General features: G+C 44.1%; 2 protein-coding genes across 9 annotated transcripts in view; one reads left to right on the top strand and one right to left on the bottom strand.

Annotated features, from left to right (window-relative positions):
- The window catches only part of QRSL1 (glutaminyl-tRNA amidotransferase subunit QRSL1), a 29,615-nt gene extending 28,257 nt beyond the window's left edge, over positions 1-1,358 (bottom strand). For both annotated transcript variants that reach the window (XR_016233809.1, XM_002714875.6), the window contains exon 1: positions 1,221-1,358. Coding sequence is in view for 1 of the 2 variants with exons in the window: in XM_002714875.6 (XP_002714921.3) it covers positions 1,221-1,244 (24 nt within the window). In the remaining variant the exon portion in view is untranslated. The remainder of the gene's footprint in view (positions 1-1,220) is intronic.
- The window catches only part of RTN4IP1 (reticulon 4 interacting protein 1), a 68,442-nt gene continuing 45,225 nt past the window's right edge, over positions 467-23,683 (top strand). For 2 of the 7 annotated variants that reach the window (XM_089332777.1, XM_089332778.1), the window contains exons 1-4: positions 1,403-2,159; positions 10,199-10,350; positions 11,727-11,795; positions 13,000-13,124. In XM_089332777.1, coding sequence (XP_089188903.1) covers positions 1,886-2,159; positions 10,199-10,350; positions 11,727-11,795; positions 13,000-13,124 — 620 coding nt within the window. In that variant the 5' untranslated portion in view covers positions 1,403-1,885. Of the gene's footprint in view, positions 576-1,402; positions 2,160-10,198; positions 10,351-11,726; positions 11,796-12,999; positions 13,125-23,683 lie in introns of those variants that run through there. The other 5 variants (XM_089332774.1, XM_089332775.1, XM_089332773.1 and 2 more) reach the window with 4 other exon arrangements.

Here is a 23,683-nt window from a genome sequence, read left to right on the forward strand (position 1 = left end):
AAGGCAACTCCTTGGTCTTCCCTTGGGTCAGGTCTCCTAAATGTTTCCCTCCATGAGGCAAAAGTGGTTTCTCACAATGGCTCACTCAACATAGAAAAGGGTAACACAAATATGATTGTGCTTAGGGAGGAAAGGCAGAAAAGGGAAACAATATGTCACATTTTTATTGGTTGTATTCAAATCAAATCCTGGGTATTTAAAAAAAAACATTGATTTTTCACTAAAAGTATGTATAGGATGCAATTTAAGATGGTAAAATAATAATGTATTTTGGGAGGAACTATGTTATTTAAGGCCTGTGGATTTAAAGTTTGCATTATAACGTAAAAGGCTGGTAGCTGGAGATGCGGGAGACCTCCCAGGTGTAGATGCAAAAGGAAGATGGAAAGCAGGGCAGGTTGTAAATCGATGTTAATCTCCAGAAATCACCTGGAGCACCAGTGTCTGATTAAGTCTAGAGTGGGATGTGGTTGAAATTAACAAAGATCCCAGGTGATTCCTATAACAGTGGGCCTGCAGACGTGCTAAAGGTTGAGTGAACTCGATTAGAAAGCAAGCAGACCTAAAATAAAACGGTAAGAGCAGGAATGAAGTGAGAGACGAGTCCAGCCATATCTAAAACAGAATTAATAGGACGTAGTGATTTAATGCATAAGGAAAGATGAAGAATCTAAGGACAAATGGGATAATAACTTTGCCATTAAGATGAGTAGTAGTCCTGTTATAATGATTACAACTTGGTTAAAGTGACTTTGAGGGACTTAGAGGGCATCTGAAAGGGACAAATGCAGCCTCAGGTTCAAAAATGATGTCTAGGAAACCGACACGGGTTGGGAAAAAGTAGCATCTTAGAGAATGAATTTTCTTCAAAAAGCTAAAAATTACTTTTTTGGATTTTGTAAGCTATTGCCAAGCCCGGCTGCAAGAACTCATCAGCTGAGACAGAAGAGATGGAAATGAGCAAGCCAAACCCTGACGTGGCAAAGCCCCCCTTCCAATGCCCTATCACAGCCAGAGCTAAAGTCTAATCGCCGATTAGTGGGAATGGATGGACCTTCCACCCTACAGCTCCGCGAAGCTCGGACTCCCGACTGGCCGGAGGGAAGGATGTAATGAGGTGGACCAAGGTGGGAGGGTCAGGGGCGGGGGGCACTCCTTGTGCACGGCGCCCGCGAATCTTTCCGCCCTCCCGGGGCCCTCAGCAGGCCAATTTCACTCACTTCTCGGAGAGTCCGGCCCAGCATGGTCCTCGTGCTCAGCTTACCACCCCAGGGGCCAGGTGACAGGGAGGAAAAAAAGGTCAGCGGCCGCCGCCTGGATTACACGGGCGCAGCCATCTTGGCTCATCACGGACCCTTCAACACCGAGCCCTTGGATTGGTCAAATCGCAGCCCACAGGGAATGATCTCTGCACGCGATTGGCTGGCTCCGCAAAGCCCCGGTGGAAATGAAGAGCGGGCAGGCAAGGAGACTCCGGGCTAGGGTAGCATTTGGAGTTTTTTAGGCGTGGGAGTTTCAGGGGCGTCGGGGTCGCGAGCTGTGTGCTAGTTCTGCCAAGAGCTCCCCGGACAGGGCCGGGGGCCGGGGTGTTTTCACACACCTGCTTGTGTGTTTGTGTTTTTTGAAGGGGAGTGGTGTGTAGGGAAGGGAGGGGGAATGGACAGAATCCTGACTGGAAGGTTAATTGGAGCGGTTCGGAAACCTAGAGAATAGTAATTTCCACGTTCTTCCTTTGGTTGCTGCGTCGGGTTAACCGCACTTTCGAACGCTCAATTTGGAAGTCGTTTTTAGTGTGTGTGAAGAAATTTGACCGAATTCAGGGGTGAGAGTGTGATCCAATCCGAGTGCACGTTGATTGGGGCACGCAATCCGGTCACTGTTTACGATGGAATTTCTGAAGACTTGTGTGCTTAGAAGAAATGCATGTACTGCGGCTTACTTGTGGAGGAGCAAAATTGCACAAAGGCCTTCAGTTAGAAAGATCAGCACTACCTCGCCAAAGAGCACTGTCATGCCCGCTTGGGTGATAGATAAATATGGGAAGAATGAAGTGTTGCGATTCACTCAGAACATGATGATACCCATCATACACTATCCAAATGAAGTCATTATCAAAGTCCATGCCGCGAGTGTAAACCCTATAGATGTTAATATGAGAAGTAAGTTTTAAAGACATTCTTCATTACCTCTTTTATTAATCGTAATGCATGCAGTTTGTAAAAATTGATTGGTATTTGCTTAACCTTCTTTGGTTGGTACACAGATTTTTGACTGTACCACTGTAAATATTTCCAAAAAGTTTTAAGTTGCAGTGGTTGAGGTGTCTTTTACAAAATAGAGGTTGTATTTACATGCAGCTTTCATATATAAATTGGAGCTTTAGAGCTGTGTCTGCCCCTAACTTTCTGGTGTGCTTTCTTGGAAACTTTGTGATCCTCTGAGAACCATCATTCTGAGGTATAAGCTTTGAACGTATGATTGTTTGTGTGTCAGCTAAGAACTTGCATTTTCATAACAATCCCTGCCCTTTTTTGCACTCTTCTTACTGATAGGATCCTTTATTGGTCTAGTAGACAAAGCAGCAGAACAAGACTCTAGGATATGTTCATGATATGAGTGTACTTAATGTTTCTGGAAAAATGACATTAAATGATGCTTATTTTGGGGTAAAAATTGTTTGAAATACATAATTCTCTTAATACACGTGTTCCATGAAATTTTGAAGACTCCTTGTACTTTCCTCTTCTGTGCTGTTGTATTCTGCCCTCAGCAGTTGACATACGTAGATTGGGACTTAAGAGTTTTGTCTACTGCTGCCTTTCTGGTGTACCCTGATTCTGAGGTGCAAGTTTTAGAGGTATGATTATGTTTGCACATCAGTTATACTCCATCCTAAATGGGAATAATATTCTTTCTCTTGGAGAATATTGGCAAAGGTTAGAAGCACTACACACACACACACACACACACACACATATATATGGTGATAAACTGATTAGTATTTGTGAATAACTTTGGGAAAAAATTGACAAAAACAGTATCAGTCTTGCTTGTGGTAGCTCATCCATGTCTCTTGAAGAAATTGAAAAGCATATTTTGGGATTATTAACCTCCATGTTAGTCACAGGTCAGGTAACCTGTGTTGCAAGTAAACTGCTGTAGAATTTTAACTTAATTATGGGTCAGCGTTGTGAAGAAGGGCTTATATGTTAAAGTCAACTGATAACCTCAGTAGCAATTCTCATTTATGACTTGTGTGTGATGAATTTAATTTCTTTGCTTATATATGTATATCCACTTACAAAATTAAGTAATGATAGAATGAACCATTTTTGTGCAATTTTTAAGTATGAAAATGTTGAGACTTTGACTTTTTTCCTTCTCATTCTTTTTGCATATGTAGTATGATATATTAGGATAGTAATTCTCATTTTTTTTGGTTTCAAGACCTCTTTGCTCTCCTAAGTTACTGGACTTTTATATGAACTGTAGCTGTTGATATTTACCTTTTTAAAGTTAGAACAAAATTTAAAATGTTATTTAAAAATATAGTAAACCTCCTTTGTATAACATTACAAATCACAAAAGGAGAAAAATAGAAAATGAAATAAATATGATGACTGAGAGACACAAATATGTGAAATACTTAAATAGTAACTGATAGAGCAAGGGATTTACCTTCAAAGAACTTACAATGAAAAATAACTTTTCTAAAGTAAGGAAAAAGAAATTTAGCATCATTTTACACTTCTACATGGCCTTTTGCTATCGAAGGCAACTGGATTTTGAAGGTTATTGAGAGACGGAGACAGATACAGAGAGCTCCCATGTGCTGATTCACTCCTTAAATGCCAGAATTGATAGGATTGGGCCCTCCCCAAAGCCAGCCCAGAATTCGACCCACACACCCAGTGTGGTGGCAGGGCCCCATCTACCTGCTGCTGCCCAGAATCTACCTTGGCAGGAACCTGGAATCAGGAGCTGGAGCTAGAACTCTAACCCAGGTACTTCAGTATGGGATGTACGTTTCTTAACTTGTGTCCTTTTTTTTTGTTGTTCTTTTTAAGATATATCTTACTCAAAAATCAGAGTTAGAGAAAGAGAGAGGTCTTCCATCTGCTGGTTTACTCCCCAGATGGCCGCAACAGCCAGGACTGGGCCAGGCCGAAGCCAGGAGCTTCATGCTGATCTCCCTCATGGATGCAGCGTTCCAAGCACTGGGCCCCCCTCCACTGCTTTCCCAGGCACATTAACAGGGAGCTGGATCAGAAGTGGATTAGGGGCCAGTGTTGTGGCGTAGTAGGCTAAGCCTCTTCCTGCAGTGCTGGCATCATGTATGGGTGCCAGTTCGTGTTCTGAATGCTCCTCTTCCCATCCAGCTCTCTGGCGTGGCCTGCGAAAGCAGTGGAAGATGGCCCAGGTGCTTGGGGCCCTGCACCCATGTGGGAGACCTGGGAGAAGCTCCTGGTTTCTAGCTTCAGACCGGCCCAGCTCCAGTCATGCCAGCCATTTGGGGAGTGAACCAGCAGATGAAAGATTCATTCTCTCTCTCTCTCTCTCTGTCTCTCTCCTCTCCCTCTCTCCCTCTCTCTGTAAATCTACCTCTCAAATAAATAAAATCTTAAAAAAAATAAGTGGAGCAACCAACACTTGAGCTGGTGCCCATATGGGAGCCAGCACTGTAGGTGGTGGCTTTACCTGCTAAGCCATGATGCCAGGCCCCTTCAACTCATGTCTTAGCTGCTAGGCCGAACGCTCAGCCCTTGGTTTGCATATGTTCTGTTTTCAGTCTGTTGCAGTGTGTTGTTTGAATTAATGAAAAGCCAGCCCCACATCGATAGATTGTTGGAAAAGAAAGGAACTCTTAAATTATTTGCAAAGATTTTGAGGTTGTACCAAACTGGGAGACTTCTGCATTGGCTCCATGGACTCCAATTTTGAGTGCTGCTGTGTATCTAGACCTATGCTGTTCAGTGTAGTAGCCACTAGCCACATGTGGGTGTTATGCTGTTGCAGTTTGGCTAGCCTGATTGAGATGAGCAGTTAGTATAAAATACAGAATCAATTTCAAAGAAAAAAGAATGTGAAGTGTCTTTTTAAAAATTTCATGTTGTGCTTGTTGACAGGATAATATTTTGGATATAGCAAGTAAATTAAATTAATTTCACTTGTATCTGTTAATCTTTTTAATGGCTACTAGGACATTTTTAATGGCATGTGAGGCTTGAATTTTATTTCTACTGGACAGCACTTGCCTGGTCAATATAGTGGAGTAGCTATTACACATTTCTTTAGGGAAAGAGGTTTGGGGAAAGACTCGGGAGTCTTAAGGTATTTGTGACTATAAGGTTCTATTAAGAATGATTTGAAATGACTTTACTATGATTGTCTCATGAAATCCACATGTGTTCTTTTGAAGTTGAGGGTGTTGTTTTAGTTTATTTTTTGAGAATTTATTTTATTTATTTGAAAGGCCAAGAGACAGATAAAGATCTCCTATCTGCTGGTCCAGTCCCCAAATGCCTGCAACAGCCAAGGCTGGGACAGGCTGAAACAGGAGCCAGGAACTTAATCCAGGTCTCCCACTTGGGTGGCAGGGATCCACTTATTGAAGCCATCACCTGCTGCCTCTCAGTGTACATTAACGTGGAGCAGGGAGTCAAACTCGGGCGCTCCAACATGGAATGTGGGCTACACAGATGCCTGGCATCCTTTATTCTTTTTACATTGGCTTCAAGATAATTTAGTCTTTATATAATATGTCTTCAAGTGGTAGGTTGTACTCAGTGGTTGGTGTTTTTCCTCTCTGTTGATCGTAAGCTCTTTGAAGAGTGATTCCACGATTTGTCAGCCTCTTTCAGTGCTGCACATATTTGGTTGTCAGTCATTTGTATGCCATTTTGTATTTTCATTCTGACTTCTGATTACAAATTTAAATGAGAAGAATGCATATCTTATCTATGAGTAATTTTTACATTTTGTCTTCTAGTAGATCGGTCAACTTTTTTTTTTTTTTTTTCTTTTTTTTGACAGGCAGAGTAGACAGAAAGACAGAGAGAAAGGTCTTCCTTTGCTGTTGGTTCACGCTCCAATGGCTGCCGTGGCCAGCGTTCTGCGGCCGGCGCACCGCGCTGATCCGATGGCAGGAGCCAGGTACTTCTCCTGGTCTCCCATGGGGTGCAGGGCCCAATGACTTGGGCCATCCTCCACTGCACTCCCGGGCCACAACAGAGAGCTGGCCTGGAAGAGGGGCAACCGGGACAGAATCCGGCGCCCCGACCAGGACTAGAACCTGGTGTGCCGGCGCTGCAAGGCGGAGGATTAGCCTAGTGAGCCGCAGCGCCGGCCCGATCTGTCAACTTTTATTTTTTTTGAATATACTCTACAGTTTGTGTTGTGTACCTTTTTTTCTTTCATTTTTTATTTGACGGCAGAGTGACAGAGATCTTCCATCTACTGGTTGACTCCCCAGATGATCACAGCAGCAGGGGCTGGACTGGACGAAAGCCAGGGGCCAGAGATTCCACTCATGTGGGTGGCAGGAACTCAGTCACTTGGGCCATCATCCGCTGCTCCCCTGGCACGTTAGCAGGGAGCTGGATTGGAAGCAGAGCAGCCAGGACCAGAACAGAGCTCTGATACAGGATGTGGGCCTCCCAAGCAGCAACTTAACACACTGGGCTACAACACCCACCTGCTCCTGTATATATATATTTATTTTGGGAGAATGGCTGCGTCTGGTCTACTGTTTATTAATATAATGTTTTGCTTTTATGTGGTGTTCTTGAGACATCTTAGGTTTTTCTTTTTTTAATGATGTGGGTAAGATTTGTAAGTCATCCTCTTTTTTCCCCCCTGCCCATGGATTCTCTTTGAGAATGTATGTTGTTGTTGCAGAAGATTTCTGCAATGATAGCTTGGGGAAATAAAATAATGAGTAAAAGATTGTAAATTTTCAGAAGCTGTTATTTCCCTTGGCAAGAAAATAAGAGACATGTCTGCTTTGTTTTGAAAGATGAAGGCTGGCTGTTTTTCTGATGGCTATTACCATTTGACGCAAAATAACAAATCATGGAAGTGGCCGAAGCAATGAATAATTTTAAAAGTAGGAAGAAAAATACAGCCAACAGCATTATACCAAGAAAGCTTGGTGTTCTTAGATGGGATGAAAGTCTTTGAAATTGATGACAGATTTAGGATTTCCCTAATCAGCTCAACTCTCTGAACAAATCAAAGTGGCAGCCTCCATCCTTGGGATGGAAACTCCACAGGGCCCATTCCTTAGTGTCGCTAAGCAGATTCTCAGTGACTAGCTAGCAGCCAGCTGCATTCTGGATTTGGAGCTAGTTTAGATGGTATCTGTGATGTGTTAGTGTTTCATGATGCTCAAGAAAGCTGCTCTAAAACAACCTTGAGCAAGTGTGTTCTGCACTTCAAAGGGGACTGAAACCTTTTTGCCACCCTGAAACAGTAGCTAAAATTTGACATGGCTACCTACCTGCTTCTGTTGCCCAAACCTCCTAGGGGTGTCAGTGAATGATGGCATATGTTTTAGCTGTAGAGAAGGAATGGAAGGCAGGGGAGGGGACATATCCGACTTTGGTGAGTGTTACGTGTGAAGTTGTTTTCTTCCCTGAAAGAGTGCCGTCCTCACGAGCCAGATAGTAAACGGGTGATGTTGGCATCATGGCCATTGGCCTGAATTCTATGGGACCATCTCAACTTTGACTTTCTCTGAGTCTTGATTTTTTTCTTTTTTAATGAGAAAAAGGGCTTCTGCAAGCTCCCCCCCCCCCCCCGTCTGCATCTGTCCGTGTGTGCTCTGCCTCGCCCGCTGCTCTGTGGAGCGGTGTTGTTGCTCTCCTCTGAGGCCCACCCTCCACTCCACTCGTGTTCTTGACTCCATCCCCTCCCACCACTCTGGCCTGTCATTGCTGCACTTCTCTCCTGCATCGTCGGTATTTTTCTTCCTAAAGGATTATTTCCCTTAACAGACATTTGCTGTTATCTCTACCCTCTTAAAACAAAGCCACTGAAAACTGATTTCTCAGGCTCTGTTGTCCTGTCCAGCTGCTACTCCGTTTCTCTGTTTCCCTTCTTTGAAAGACTTGAATCTTCTCATGGTCACCAATTCCTTGTTTCCTATTCCCTCTGTAGCACACCATGCCACAGGAACTGTCACTGTCAAGGTCACGAAAGGTGTTGCTTTTGTCGGATCCAGTTTTTTGTTCTTTTTTTTTTTTTAGTCTCTCAGCAGCTTTTAATTGAAAAAACCTGTCTTCCCTGTTAGCAGCATTTGACATTCTTTCCTTCAAGATGTATTTATTTGAAAGACAGTCTCTGTCTTACACACACACACACACACACACACACACAATTTTTTTTTTCTTTTGAGAGGTAGAGTTACAGACAGTGTGAAGGAGAGACTGAGAAAGAGGTCTTGCATCTGCTGTTTTACTCCCCAAATGGCTGCCAACCGCTAGAGCTGCACCGATCCAAAGCCAGGAGCCAGGAGCTTCTTCTAGGTTTCCTACGCAGGTGCAGGGGCCCCAGGACTTAGGCCATCTTCTACTGCTTTCCCAGGCCATAGCATAGAGCTGGATTGGAAAAGGAGCGGCCGCGACTAGAACCTGGCACCCATATAGGATGCTGGCACCGCATTCCCCGCCCCCCCTTTTTTAAAAATTTATTTAGAGATCTTCATCTACTGGTTCCTTCCCCAAATGTCTGCAACAGCCAGGTCTGGGCTGGGCAACAACCAGGAGCCAAGAACTCTGTCCTGGCCCCCAACATGGGCCATCTCTGTCTCCTTCGATGTATTAGCAAGGAGATGGGTCAGAAATAGAGCAGCAAGGCCGCGAACTGGCACAGTGTCGCAAGCACTACAACTCTGCACTACAACTCTGGCCCTTTAAATAAAAAAGATTTGTGCAGGCAGGCTCCGCGGCTCAATAGGCTAACCCTCTGCCTGTGGCGCTGGCACCCCAGGTTCTAGTCCCGGTCGGGGCGCCGGATTCTGTCCCGGTTGCTCCTCTTCCAGGCCAGCTCTCTGCTGTGGCCTGGGAAGGCAGTGGAGGATGGCTCAAGTGCTTGGGCCCTGCACCCCATGGGAGACCAGGAGAAGAAGCTGGCTCCTGGCTTTGGATCAGCATGGTGCACTGGCCGCAGTAGCCATTGGGGGGTGAACCAAAGGCAAAGGAAGACCTTTCTCTCTGTCTCTCTCACTATCCACTCTGCCTGTCCAAAAAAAAAAAAAAAAAAAAAAGTGCAGTAAAGCAATTCACCTCATGTAACATCAGATCAGTTACAGTCAAGTGGCTCTTTTCCACTCAGGAATCTATGTAGCAAAATTGCTTTTTAGAAACTTCGTTTTTAAATTAGGTGGGGACTGTTAACACATAGACCAGTGTCAATATCGAGTACTTTATATCCATCCCTTGTTGATTTATTCATTAACTTCCAACAGCTTTAACATTTATCTTGTTTTCCAGACTTGACACCAGATATCTTTGCTTATAAAGTTCATGTGTGAATAAATTAATAAAGAAGCATCTTCTAAGAACAAATAAAACTACATAAAAGACAATGCTAAAAGTCCTGAAGACAGTTTCAAAATCTGAATTTCAAAAACATTCTGAGCACAGTGATGGCTTTAGGTAGATAAGAAGAGGTTGAGACTTTCCAAGTAATTTTCTTTGAAAAGACAACACTCAAAGTTTTCATGCTTTACCCCGTGATGGGAAAAGATCATAAGATTGGTTGTTTTGGGACCAGCACTGTGGCATAGCAGGTAGAGTCGCCACCTGCAGTGCCGGCGTCCCATATGGGCGCTGGTTCAAGTCCCAGTTGCTCCATTTCTGATCCAGCTCTCTGCTATGTCCTGGAAAAGCAGTGAAAGATGGCCCAACTCCTTGGGCTCCTGCACCCATGTGGGAGACCCAGAAGAAGCTCCTGGCTTCAGATTGGCACAGCTCTAGCTGTTAAAGCCACTTGGGGAGTGAAGCAGTAGATGGAAGACCTCTCTCTCTCTGCCTCTCCTTTTCTCCCTGTGTAACTCTTTCACATAAATAAATAAATCTTTTTTTTTAAAAAAGGTTGCTTGTTTATAATCTGCTTCTTGAACCTGACCTATGATTCTATAGGGATTTTAAAGTCATTCTGTTCTTTCCTGGAGGAAACTGATCATGGTGTTTCTTAGGTGGTTATGGAGCTACGGCGTTAAACATGAAGCGGGATCCTTTACACATTAAAACCAAAGGGGAAGAGTTTCCGCTGACCCTGGGGCGGGATGTCTCCGGAGTGGTGATGGAGTGTGGGCTGGATGTGAAGTACTTCAAGCCTGGAGATGAGGTGAGTTGGGAGATATGCTGTTCCTTCTCAAGACGTGGAACCCTCATTCCACGGTATTTGGAAGTTTGTTCTGTGCCAGTGGCCTTTATGCCTTTCAGCATGTGTACTGAGCTTTGGCTGGAACCCTCTCATGGTTTTGGTTCTGTTCCTTTTTTTCACCAACGATTCCAAACCAACTTGATAGTACTGGAGTTTTCTGAATTTAGTGGTTCAGAACTGTAAGACATCAAGATATGTAGAATTGAGACTTTTATTTTTCTTGAGCCTTTAAATGACAATGGCTACATTAAGGGTTACGTGGTTTTAAAATAGCTGATTGTTATAATCACCTGTCACTTGCTATGTTAAACTTTTGTGCCAAGAGATTATAGTGAGCTCATAAAAATTTCTAACACTGTTTGGATTGCTTTTCATAAAAAAGCTCACTCAATCCCTACGGAGTAGGTGCAGCCAAGACAGTTTACAGATGAGAAAGCCAAACTGTAAAGTCCCCCAGCTAGCCAGCGCTGTAGCCAGAAGTGGAACCCAGAGACTGCTGTTTCTGGTACTGCAAGTGCCCCAGGATATAATGGCATCAGCTTCTGCCTTGTTTGACCTGATAAGTCCAGAATCACACTAAACAATACATTTATATCATTTGAAATAACTTTTTAAAAAGAAAAGGTTTAGGGGCTGGCCCTGTGCTGTGGCAGGTAATGCTACCACCTGTGGTGCCAGCATCCCATATGGGCACCTGTTCAGATCCAGGCTGTTCTACTTCCAATCCAGCTCTGCTATGGCCTGGGAAAGCTGTGGAAGATGGCCCAAGACCTTGGGTCCCTGCACCTGCGTGGGAAACCTGGGTGAAGCTCTGGGCTCCTGGCTTTGGCATGGCCTAGGCCAGATTGTTGTGGCCAACTGGGGAGTAAACTAGTGGATGGAAGACTCACTCTCTCAGTCTCTCTGTAACTTTGCCTTTCAAACAGAGAGAGAGGAAGAACAACACCTTCCATCTCCTGATTCACTCCCGAAATGCCTGCAGTAGCCAGGGCTGCGCCAGACTGAAGCCAGAAGCCAGGAACTCCATCCTGGTCTCCCATATGAGAGGTATGGGCCCAAGTACTTGGAATATTCTCTGCTGCCTTCCCAGGAGCATTAACATGAAGCTGGGTTGGAACTGGAATTCCCACCTTGGCTTCAATATGGGATGCCAGCATTGCAAGCAGTGGCTTTACCTGCTTCACCGTAAACCAGCCTCTTGGAATAACTTTTCTTGCAGTTTTGCTGATTTGTGCTGTTTTCATTGGGTTGGGTGTGTGTTAGGGAACGGCTTCATGTTCTGCTTTGGACAGGAAAGATCTATGTCTTTAATATAAGTGCCTGCATGTGTGTTTCAGGTCTGGGCCGCAGTCCCTCCTTGGAAACAAGGCACTTTCTCAGAGTTTGTCGTCGTCAGTGGGAATGAGGTAACTCACCAACTCTGCTGAAATGCTATTAGAAAGCATAAACAAAGACTGACAGATATCGCTGGTGATTTTTCAGATTGGGTTCTTGTTTTATGGGCAGTTTTGAAAGAACTAGGAGAGCAGGAAATTTTTGGAAGATTAAAAGGGTATTTGGTGTCCTTTAATAACACTGCCTGTCAGCCAGCACCACTGCTCACTAAGCTAATCCTCTGCCTGCGGCGCCAGCACACCGGGTTCTAGTCCCAGTCGGGGCGCCGGATTCTGTCCCAGTTGCCCCTCTTCCAGTCCAGCTCTCTGCTGTGGCCCGGGAGTGCAGTGGAGGATGGCCCAAGTCCTTGGGCCCTGCACCCGCATGGGAGACCAGGAGAAGCACCAGGCTCCTGGCTTTGGATCAGCGCGGTGCACCAGCCACAGCAGCCATTGGGGGGTGAACCAACGGAAAAGGAAGACCTTTCTCTCTCTCTCTCTCTCTCTCTCTGTCCACTCTGCCTGTCAATAAATAAATAACACTGCCTGTCAAGGAAGTCATCTTTGTGTAATGGAGCAGGGGTTTGGAATGAAATCTAGAACCCTTGGTTTTACCAAGCGTGGGCTTGAAATCAAATATACCCAGTGGAGAGGATGAATCTGTCACGAGCAGGGGCATGGGCGCGCTGAGCTGTTGGGAGTAACTGTGAAAACAGGAATCCATCACATTTGTCAGACCCGACTCTGAAGAGAGAGAAAGATTCACATGGAGGAAACCGGCCAGGGAAAGGGGAGCAAGAAGAGAAAAGAGGTGTGTCACTGAGACGCAAAAGGCTAGAAATTTTACCTTCCAGAAAAGGGGGGTAAAGGAGGTAACTGAACTCAAAAACAAATTAGATTGTGTTTATGAGGATTCAAGGTTTATTTAGAATTACTTCTGGTGTAGTCAGGACTACATGGGATTAGTGTGTATGGTGTTTTTAAAAATAATGAAGTAGCCATATCTGATAATGTAGCTTGCTAAACATTGCTGGACCTCTTTGAGGCAGGTAGAAAGCTATTTAGAGAATATTGCTTAGGGATAAACTTGCAGTAGGCTGTGCAAATAAACACTGAACCCGGAAGAATTTTATAAGTTCGCCTGTGAAAACAGTTGGATTCCTTTGAAGGTAAACGTGCTTACTTGTGTTCATTGGTTTGCAAGTTACTTATTGTCAATTGTTGTCTTCAAATCTAGGTGTCTCACAAGCCCAAGTCACTCACTCATACTCAAGCTGCCTCTTTGCCGTATGTGGCACTCACAGCCTGGTCTGCCATAAACAAGGTTGGCGGGCTGAATGACAAGAATTGCACAGGAAAACGGTAAGTGTGTTAACAATGGGAGCCCCTAAACCTCCCTTCACCTGTAAGTTTTTTTTTGTTTGTTTTAAATATTTATTTATTTGGTGTGGCAGGTGTTATGCTGTAGCAGGTTAACCCACAACCTACAACTCTAGCATCCAATACAGGTGCAGGTTACAGTCCCAGCTGCTCCATTTCCAATCCAGCTCCCTGTTAATATGCCTAGAAAAGCAGTGGAAGATGGCCCAAGTCCTTGGGCCCCTGCACCTGTGTGGGAGACCCGGAAGAAGCTCCTGGCTCCTGACTTCCCCTGGCTGTTGTGGCCATCTCGGGAGTGAACCAGTCGATGGAAGATGGTGCCCTCTCTCTCTCTCTTACTTTGACTTTCAATTAAGTAAAATAAATCTAAAAAGAAAAAAAATGTATTTATTTGAAAGTCAGAGTTAGAGAGAGAGAGAGGGAGAGAGAGAGAGAGAGAGAGCGATCGATCGATCTTCCATCCACTGATTCACTCCCCAAGTGGCCGCAGTGGCTGAGCCAGGCTGAAGCCAGGAGCTAAGAGCTCCATCCAGGTCTCCCACATTGATGGCACTGGTCCAAGAACTTGGTTCCTCTTCTGCTGCTTTCCCAGGCCATTAGCAGGGAGCTGGATCACAAGAGGAGCGAGCGGGACACCAGCTGACGCCAATGTGGGGTGCCAGCATTGCAGGCAGTGGCTTTACCTGCTACACCACAGTTCTAGCTCCCCTTCTGTAAGTTCTCTATGTGAGCAGGGCTTTGCTAACATTTGAAACAATTTCCAATGAAATTTATTTGTGTCAGTTTGTACTTTTAAAACCTCATTCTGTTAATTTCCAGCCAAATCAATGGGACTTTTTACTTATTTGCAATTTTTAAAAAGTATTTATTTTAATTTCATTTATATATTTATAGATCTGTTTTATTTATTTGAAAGGCAGAGTTATAAAGAAAGGGAGATTCAGAGAGAAAGAGATATTCCATTCACTGGTTCATTCCTCAAATGTCCACAATAGCCTGGACTGGGCCAGGCTGAAGCCAGGAGCTTCCTCCAGGTCTCCCATGTGGGTGCAGGGGCTCAAGCACTTGCGCCATCTTCTGCTACTTTCCCAGGCACATTAGCAGGGAGCTGGATCAGAAGTGGAGCAGCTGGGACTTGAGCTGGCACCCATATGGGATGCTGGCATTGCAGGCAGCAGCTTAACCTATAACAGCACAATACCGGCCCTCTTTGTTTCATTATAAAGGCAGAGAGAGACATATAAAGGTTGAGAGAGACATTCCATCCACTTGTTAACTCCCCAGATGGCCAGAACAGCCAGAACTGGGCCTGGCTAAAACAAGGAGCCTAGAACTCAGTCCTGGTCTCCCAATCTGAATGTCAAGGACCCAAGTACTTAAGCCATTATCTGCTGCTTCTCAGGGCGTACATTAGCAGGAAGCTGGATCAGAAGCAGAGCAGCCAGACTTGAACCAGGCGCTTTAACATGGGATGTGGGTATCCCAAATGGTGAGTCAACCGATGCACCAATCGCCCACCCCTCAAATGGGAATTTTTTTTTTTTTTTTTTTTTGAAATTTGTTTATTTGAGAAGCAGAGTTAAAGAGAGAGGGAGAAACAGAGAGGTCTTCCATCTGCTGGTTCAACTCCCCAAATGGCTGCCATGACTGGAGCTGGGCTGGTCTGAAGCCAAATGCCAAGAACTTCTTCTGGGTCTCCCACATGGTGCAGGAGCCCAAGCACGTGGGCCATCCTGCAGTGCTCTCCAGACCATTAGCAGGGAGCTGGATCAGAAGTGGAGCAACCAGGACTGGAACTGGTGCTCATAAGGGATTCTGGCACTGCCAGCAGTAGGCCCAACCTACTACAGCACTGGCTCCAAATGAGAATTTTTGAACTGAGATATACTGATGGTTTATATGAGTCTGCATCTTCTAAAATAATGTAGAATTTTGATCTGAATCTCTAGGAAGAAGGCCCATACCTTTTCTCACATCCTAAGAAGGTGAAGATACCACCTGTGGTTTCTGGAGAGTGCTATGCAGGGAAAGATATTTTTTTCTTACCCCTACCAGGAGTTGCTCTCACCCTTCATGTATACAGGGCTGTAAGACACTGTTTAGTATTCCTGAGTTTTCTTCCACCCATTGCTTGAGCGCCTCTGGTTCACCGATGACTTGAATGTCTGCCACTTAGTATTAGAGACAAGACAGCGACTAGAAACTGTCTCAGTTGCAACTTGAGTTCATTGTCAAATTACTGCCACTTTGTACCTGGGTGACCCACTCAGCCTCTTGTTTTCTATGAGGATAATATGAGATAACATACAAAGCTGGTGACACAGGTTTTAGCACATGGGTTAGCAAAAAGAATATAATGTTCATAATTTAGGATATTGACATAGAACTGGTGATGATTTTTTTCTGGTGAGAAAACTACATATAAGAAGCATTTAATTATTGTGAGGAAGAAGAGGGCTGCAGGTGAAATTATAATAATATAGCTTTTTTATTACTAAGGATTATACAGGTAAATTAACTAAAGTCTGTATCATTCTGTATTCTTGTGAAATATTAGACTTTCCATTTAAAGTTTGGGTGATAAGCATTGAACTTACTGAGTTGAATTGCTGTATTTCTGAAAGCACCTCGTGCGTGTGCTACCCTTTATCTTAGAATAAACATCTGCCTTGAATTCTAAAGGTCAGCCCTGTTTATTTTTTAAGCTCTTGTAGCTTTTCTTTCTTGACATTGCAGTTTTGGTCAAATACTTTCTTTAAATTAACTTGACCACATGGGTTTTTTCTGTCTGTCTTAGTTAATAACCTTACAAAAAAGATTATATAAGGTTTTTAGATTTTTAGTATTGTAGGTTCTGTGATGACTGATGTTTATTGTTTGGGTTTTCTTTTTCCCCTTAAAAATGTTAGACAGTCTATGCCTGCATGATTATACAAGGGTACTTCAAAACATTTATGGAAAACATAATTAAAAGGTGACTTTGTTTTGCTGCCAAAAAAAAAAAAAATTGAAATCCACGCATAGTTTTTTCATGATGCTTATTTTCCAGGTTAGCATTTTGGAGACCCTTGTGTGTGCACTGTGGCTCCTTTTGCTGGTTTCGGGGCTCTCGGGCCACACTTTATGTAAACTGAGAAACAGTGTGGAGACAAAGATCTAGCTGTCTCTTCTCAGATGTGTAGGCCTGAGCCCCAAGTTTATTGTTGGCTTTTGGGCTAATTCTTTGCTACTCTGTTAGCTTGTGCTTAAGCAAAGATAGCCTGAAACTGGAAAATTGGATCCCTGCATCTCTGCACTCTGCCGTTAACTAACCATTGACCACGGGCTGTTGATGGTCTCTCAGCAGTTACTGAGTGGAGGATAGTGTTGGTTGTGAGAACTTTGAAAAGTAGAAAAGTTTTTTATCTTATGATATGTACTTATTGAGGTAGACTTGTTCATTTGGTTTTTTTTCATTTTTATTTTAGTTAATTTTTAACAGATTCAAAATGATTTGAAGATACAAGTCTAAGAACATAATGATATTGCCCTCCCCCCTCCCAGCGTTCTTTGTTTTACCTTTATTTCTTTTTTTTTCAAAATTTTGAGATAGCATATTTTCAATGTACATTGTAGTGAAAAGATTGATATTTCACCAAATAAGTTTAATAAGAGCAAAAAGACCCTAGTTTAGTGGAAATACAGACAATGGCTATAAACAATAATTGAATATATACATGACCATTTCATCCATATTCAGTATTTTTGGTTAGTCATTCATAATTTCTTTCAGTGAAATACAACCAATGACAGTGTAATGTTTACATATGTTCTGTGTGGTTGTAAGATAATTAAGTTCATTCAGACTGTAAACCATTTCCTAGGAACAGGTATATACAAGAATAGTTTTATGCAGATTTAAATGCAAATAATTATGTTAATTTTTTTGTACTCTATGAGTTACCACAGATCAGGGAAAACATGATATTTGTCTTTTGGGGGTTGACTTATTTCACTAAGTATAATGGTTTTCATTTGCATCCATTACGTTGCAAAAGGCAGGATTTCATTCTTCTGCAGCTGAGTAATATTCCATAGTGTATATGTGCCACATTTTCTTAATGCAGTCATCGATTGATGGGCATCTGGGTTGATTCCATAAAATTAGCTCTTGAGCTGCAATAAACATAGGGGTACAGATAACTCTTTCATATGCTGATTCTGTTTTCTTTGGGTAAATTCCCAGGAGTAGGATTGCTGGGTCATATGGTAGATCTATTTCCAGCTTTCTGAGGAATTTCCATACTGTCTTCCACAATGGCTGCCCTAGTTTACATTCCCACCAACAGTGGATTAGGTTACTTTTTCTCCCACATCCTCACCAGCTTTTGTTGTTTGTTGATTTCAGTATGAGAGCCATTCCAACCGGGGTGAGATGAAACTCATTGTGGTTTTGATTGGCATTTTCCTGATGGCTAGTGATCCTGAGTATTTGTTTTCATGTGTCTGTTGGCCATTTGAATTTTTTCTTTTGAAAAATGCATGTTCAAGTCTTTTGCCCATTTTTAGATTGGATTATTTGTTTTTTTGTTAAGTTTCTTGAGCTCTTTATAGATTCTGTTTATTAATACTTAATCAGTTGCATAGTTTGCAAATATGTTCTCCCATTCTGTCTGTTGCCTCTTGAATTTGTTGTGTTTCCTTTGCAGTACAGAAGCTTGTTAGCTTGATGTAATCCCAACTATTTTGGCTTTGATTTCCTGTGCTTCTGGGGTCTTTTCTAAGAGTCTTTGCCTATACGAATGTCTTGCAGAGTTTCCCCAATATTCTCCTCTAGTAAATTGGTGGTATTAGGTAATAGATTTAGATCCTTGAAATACTTTGAGTTGATTTTTGTATATGGTATAAGGTAAGGGTCTTGTTTCATGCTTCTGCACATGGAGATCCAATTTTCCCAGCAGCATTTGTTGAAGAGACTGTCCTTTCTCCAGGGATTGATTTTTACCTCCTTTGTCAAAGATCTGTTGTTGTAGATGCATGGATTGATTTCTGGGGGTTCTATTCTGTACTATTGGTCTGCATATCTATTTCTGTGCCAGTACCAGGCTGTTTTGATTATAACTGCCTCATAGTATGTTTTGAAATCTGGTATTGTGATGCCTCTGGCCTTGTTTTTGTTGTATAAGATTACTTCAGCTATTCAGGATCTCTTGGGTTTTCATATGAATTTTAGCGTTGTTTATTCTAGATTTGAGAAGAATGTCTGTGGGGAGCAAACCGGACTAGACTGAGTTACTGGAATTAAGACTTATTCTATGCATCTGCTCTCCCACAATATGGCGCTGGGAGAGAAGTAAACAGCTTCCGCACAGCTGCCTCCAGTTCAACCAATAAACTGTAGGACTTGCTACTGATTGGTGGAGAGCAGCGTACTCGGCGTGTGGGCAGCCGAGTTAGGATTGGCGGAGGAGGACTATAAAGGAGGAGAGAGACGGCATGCACCAGGAACATCTAAAGGGAACATCTAGCTGAAGGACCACCCGTGCAGCCCCCGAGAAGAGCCGGCCGGCGGTGTGCCGCTCCCCTGCGGAAGTGGGGAATGTGGCCAGGGGGAACTGCCCTTCCACGGAGATGGAAGGGATAGTAGCCAACCCGGGAAGAACCAGCAGCAAACCCGGGGAGGGCCGAACAGACGAAAGAACAGCGCAGGGTCCTGTGTCGTTCCTCCACGAAGAGGGGGAGCGACATAATGGTGCCGTGACTCGGATATGAAGCCTAGGCAGGGTTTAGTGTCGTTCCTCCACGAAGAGGGGGAGCGACATGATGGTGCCGTGACTCGGATAAGGAAACTTAGGAGGGAAGAAATGACTCGGATTAGGAAACCTAGGACGGATAGCAAACTTAGGAGGGAAGAAACGGGAAGAACTGGGAAATTACCGGAGAGAGAGACTAGCAAACAGCCTAGGGAAAAGCCGGACGAAAAGGGTGCCGGAAGAAGCTATTGAAAGCCTAGGCATAGACTCAGATACGGACTACGGGGGGAAGCTGGGAGAAATCTCTAAGGTCGAAAGCGAAAGTGAAAGCTAGAACAAACAGACTCGGACGCGGACTGTGGGGAGAGGCCAGGAGAAATGAGGGAGGAATATTGTTGGAGGAAAGCTTGGGGAAACATACCGGGTAGAGAAAAATGTTAGGGAAATTGAAGCCGCGGGGGGCAGGCCAAGGCGGACACGAAAGCCACTTTGGGGTTCTCAAGTTAGCCCGGGAATAGGGGGCAAAAAGTTGAAACCAGAAGCTGAAACGTAAGCCAGATTGGGATCCGTCTGATTAGCCCGGGGAGCAAAGGACGGGAAGCCAAACCGTGGGGCGGAGACGTATGCTGGGTTGAATTCGCCAGGCTAGCCCAGGGAACTTAGATTGAATGCTAGTGGCGGACACGTAAGCTACGCTGTATGACTCGCGGAGGCTGCCGTGCGCAGAGAGAGCGTGCGGGGCACAAGTAGATAGGGAACGGGGCTGGCGCGAGGCCGTGGTGCAGACGCGAAGGGCGTGGAGACCGCAGAGCCCGCGAAGCCAAGCCGCGCAAAGCCGAGCCGCGCAGATGAAAGAGGCGCGGGCTGAAGCGGCTCAGCCGGGAAGCCGCCGAGAAGTAGCCTCGGGGCGGGCGCCGGGAAGCTGCGCGGAGCCGTGAAGCTGCCGGCAGGGCGAGGCAGCGGGAAGCTGCGGGGATAAGAGAAACAGAAGTTTGGAAGTGGAGTGAGAGAAATGGGAATGTTGGCAGACAGAAGTAAAATGGGAGAAATAGGAATGCCCGGAGATAGAGAAATAGAGAAATAGAAAGGCCTCCCTACAATACAACAATTAGAAGGCTTGGATTCGGTCTGCCCGATTAGTGAGGCGATGAGCACCTGGGCGGCTAGCAGCTTATGCGCCGCAGGTCACCGAAGACAGGCACGAATTAACATCAGTAAGGCCTCCCCACAAAAAGGCAATGAGAAGGCTTGGATTCGGTTTGCCTGATAGGGCTTGTAAGCCCCTGCAGGCTCGACCAGAGCATGCGCTGCAGGGCATCGAACACAGGCACGCATCAGCGCCTAAAAACCTCCTCACAACATGGCGAAGAGAGGACCCGGATTCGGTTTGCCTGATTGATAGGACTTGTAAGAGCCTGTGGCAACTCTAGCAAGTAGAGCAGAGTGTGTGCCGCGGGACACCGAAGACAGGCGCGTATCAACGCCAAAAAATAAAAAGAAAGGGGGATCTGTGGGGAGCAAACCGGACTAGACTGAGTTACTGGAATTAAGACTTATTCTATGCATCTGCTCTCCCACAATATGGCGCTGGGAGAGAAGTAAACAGCTTCCGCACAGCTGCCTCCAGTTCAACCAATAAACTGTAGGACTTGCTACTGATTGGTGGAGAGCAGCGTACTCGGCGTGTGGGCAGCCGAGTTAGGATTGGCGGAGGAGGACTATAAAGGAGGAGAGAGACGGCATGCACCAGGAACATCTAAAGGGAACATCTAGCTGAAGGACCACCCGTGCAGCCCCCGAGAAGAGCCGGCCGGCGGTGTGCCGCTCCCCTGCGGAAGTGGGGAATGTGGCCAGGGGGAACTGCCCTTCCACGGAGATGGAAGGGATAGTAGCCAACCCGGGAAGAACCAGCAGCAAACCCGGGGAGGGCCGAACAGACGAAAGAACAGCGCAGGGTCCTGTGTCGTTCCTCCACGAAGAGGGGGAGCGACAAATGTCATTGATATTTTGATATTGCATTGAATCTGTAAATTGTTTTTGGTAATATGGACATTTTGATGATATTGATTCTTCTAATCCATGAACATGTAAGATTTTCCATTTTTTTGTGTCTTCCTCTATTTGTTTCTTTAATGTTTTATAATTTTCATTGTAGAGATCTTTGAAATCCTTGGTTAAATTTTTTCAGGTTATTTAAATTTTTTTGTATTGTGAATGGGACTGATCAGAGAAGTTCTTTCTCAGCCATGGCATTGTCTGTGTAAATAAAGGCTATTGATTTTTGTGTGTTAATTTTATATTCTGCCACTTTACCAAACCCTCTTATGAAGTAGTCTCTTAGTGAAGTCTCTTGGTTCCCCTATTTTTAGAATCATGTCATCTGCAAAAAGGGATAATTTGACTTTTCTCTTTCCAGTTTGTCTCCATTTGATTTCTTTTTCTTGCCTAATGGCTCTGGCCAAAATTTCGAGGACTCCATTGAATAGCGATGATAAAAGTGAGCATCCTTACCTGGTTCCAGATTTTAGTGGGAATGCTTCCAATTTTTCCCCATTCACTATGATGCTGGCTGTGGGATTGTATTGGGGAATGTTCCTTCTATACCTAATTTGCTTAAGGTTTTTTTTTTTTTTTTTTTTTTTTTTAAATCAGAAAGGATGTTGTGTTTTGTCAAATGCTTTCTTATCCTTTAGTTTGTTAATGCAATATGTCACATTTATTGATTTGTATATGTTGAACCATTCCTGCATAATAGTGGGAAATTCCACTTGGTCTGGGTGAATGATGTTTCTGACATGTTGGATTTGACTAGTATTTTATTGAGGACTTTTATGTCTCTGTTCATCAGGGATATGGTCTATACTTCTTTTTCTTCTATCTTATTCTGGTTTTAGAATTAAGGTGATACCTCATAGAAGGTGTTTGGAAGGATTCCCTACCTTTAAATTATTTTGAATGGTCTGAGAAGAATCGGAATTAGTTCTGTAAAAGTCTGATAGAATTCAGCACTAAGGCCATCCAGTCCTGGTCTTTTCTTTGTTGGAACGGTCTTTATTACTGATTTAATCTCCATCTTGGTCATTGGTTTATTTAGATTTTCAATGTCTTCATGCCTCCATTTTGCTAAATCGTATGCATCCCGGAATCTATTCATTTATTCTAAACTTTCCAATTTTTTGGCATATTGTAGTAATTCCTGATTATTCTTTTTTATTTCTGTGATATCCATTGTTATATCTCCTTTTTCATCCATCTTTTTTTGTTTTTTTTTTTTTTAGTTGGGCCAATGGCATATCAATTTTGTTTGTTTTGTTTTTTCAAAGAAACAGCTCTTCATTTCATTCATCTTTTGTATTTTTTTTGTTTCAATTTTCTTTAATCTCTAATTTTAATGATTTCTTTCCTCCTTTTTTTTTTTTTTTTTTTTTTGACAGGCAGAGTGGACAGTGAGAGAGAGAGAGACAGAGAGAAAGGTCTTCCTTTGCCGTTGGTTCACCCTCCAATGGCCACCGCAGCCAGCGCACTACAGCCAGCGCACCGCGCTGATCCGATGGCAGGAGCCAGGAGCCAGGTGCTTTTCCTGGTCTCCCATGGGGTGCAGGGCCCAAGCACCTGGGCCATCCTCCACTGCACTCCCTGGCCACAGCAGAGAGCTGGCCTGGAAGAGGGGCAACCGGGACAGAATCCGGCGCCCCGACCGGGACTAGAACCTGGTGTGCCGGCGCCGCTAGGCGGAGGATTAGCCTAGTGAGCCGCGGCGCCGGCCCATCTTTCCTCCTTCTAATTTTGGGTTGGTTTGTTGTTTTTCTATGTCCTTGAGATGCATTGATAGTTCATTTATTTGATGCTTTTCCAATTTCTTTATGTATGCATTAATTGCTATAAACTTCCCTCTAAACACTGCTTTTGCTATATCCCATAAGTTTGGATATATTGTATTGCCATTTTTATTCATTTTCAGGAATTTTTTTATTTCCCTTTTGATTTTTTTTTTTTTTTGAGATCTATTTATTTATTATTGAAAGAGTTACAGAGAGAGAGAGGGAAAGACAGAGAAAGAAAGATCTTCCATCTAGTGGCTCACTCCCCAAATGGCTACAACAACCAGGGCTAGGCCAGGCCAAGCCCAGGAGCCTAGAGCTGCTTCTTGGTCTCCCACATGGGTGCAGGGGCCCAAGCACTTGGACCATCATCCACTGCCTTCCCAGGCACAGTAACAGGGAGCTGAATCGGAAGTGGAGCAACCAAGACTCAAACTGATGCCCATATGGAATGCTGCCACTGCAGACAGAGACTTAACCTGTTGTACTACATTGCCAGTATTTTCTTCAAGCTGGCGTATGGGAGTAGAGCTGATTATGGTTATTCTTAGGGTGCTGTCTGTCCTGTGGTGTGCAGAGGAGACCTGGGGAGATTATCTTGTGTGGTTCGGAGTGCTGTTCACATCCTCCAACAGAACAGTCTGGAAGCCCTGCCTTAGAACCATCTGGAGCCGGATGGCTTTTGTTAGAGACAAAACAAATGAGTCCTTAAAGATACATTTATAAAGAGAACTGGTAAAGTAGGAGAGACAACACCCAGGATTTCCACAACCCACAGTTGGGCCAGAAATTCCAACCCTGTACCTCCTCATCTTGGAGTTGGCTGGCCTCATTCAGAAAGTGGAGAATATAGTTTTGTGTAAGGAAAGGCCACCACAAAACACAGCAAACACCAAAGTAAGGGGAAAAGGTTTATTGTCAGGTGGTGGAAACCTGACAGGCTACCTCCCCCTGCACAGGACACAGCAGCCTGTACTGGGAGAACAGG

This window comes from Oryctolagus cuniculus, chromosome 5 (genome assembly GCF_051225735.1).
Source record: "Oryctolagus cuniculus isolate XC-2025 breed Fujian yellow rabbit chromosome 5, ASM5122573v1, whole genome shotgun sequence".
In the NCBI taxonomy this organism is placed as follows: Eukaryota; Metazoa; Chordata; class Mammalia; order Lagomorpha; family Leporidae; genus Oryctolagus; species Oryctolagus cuniculus.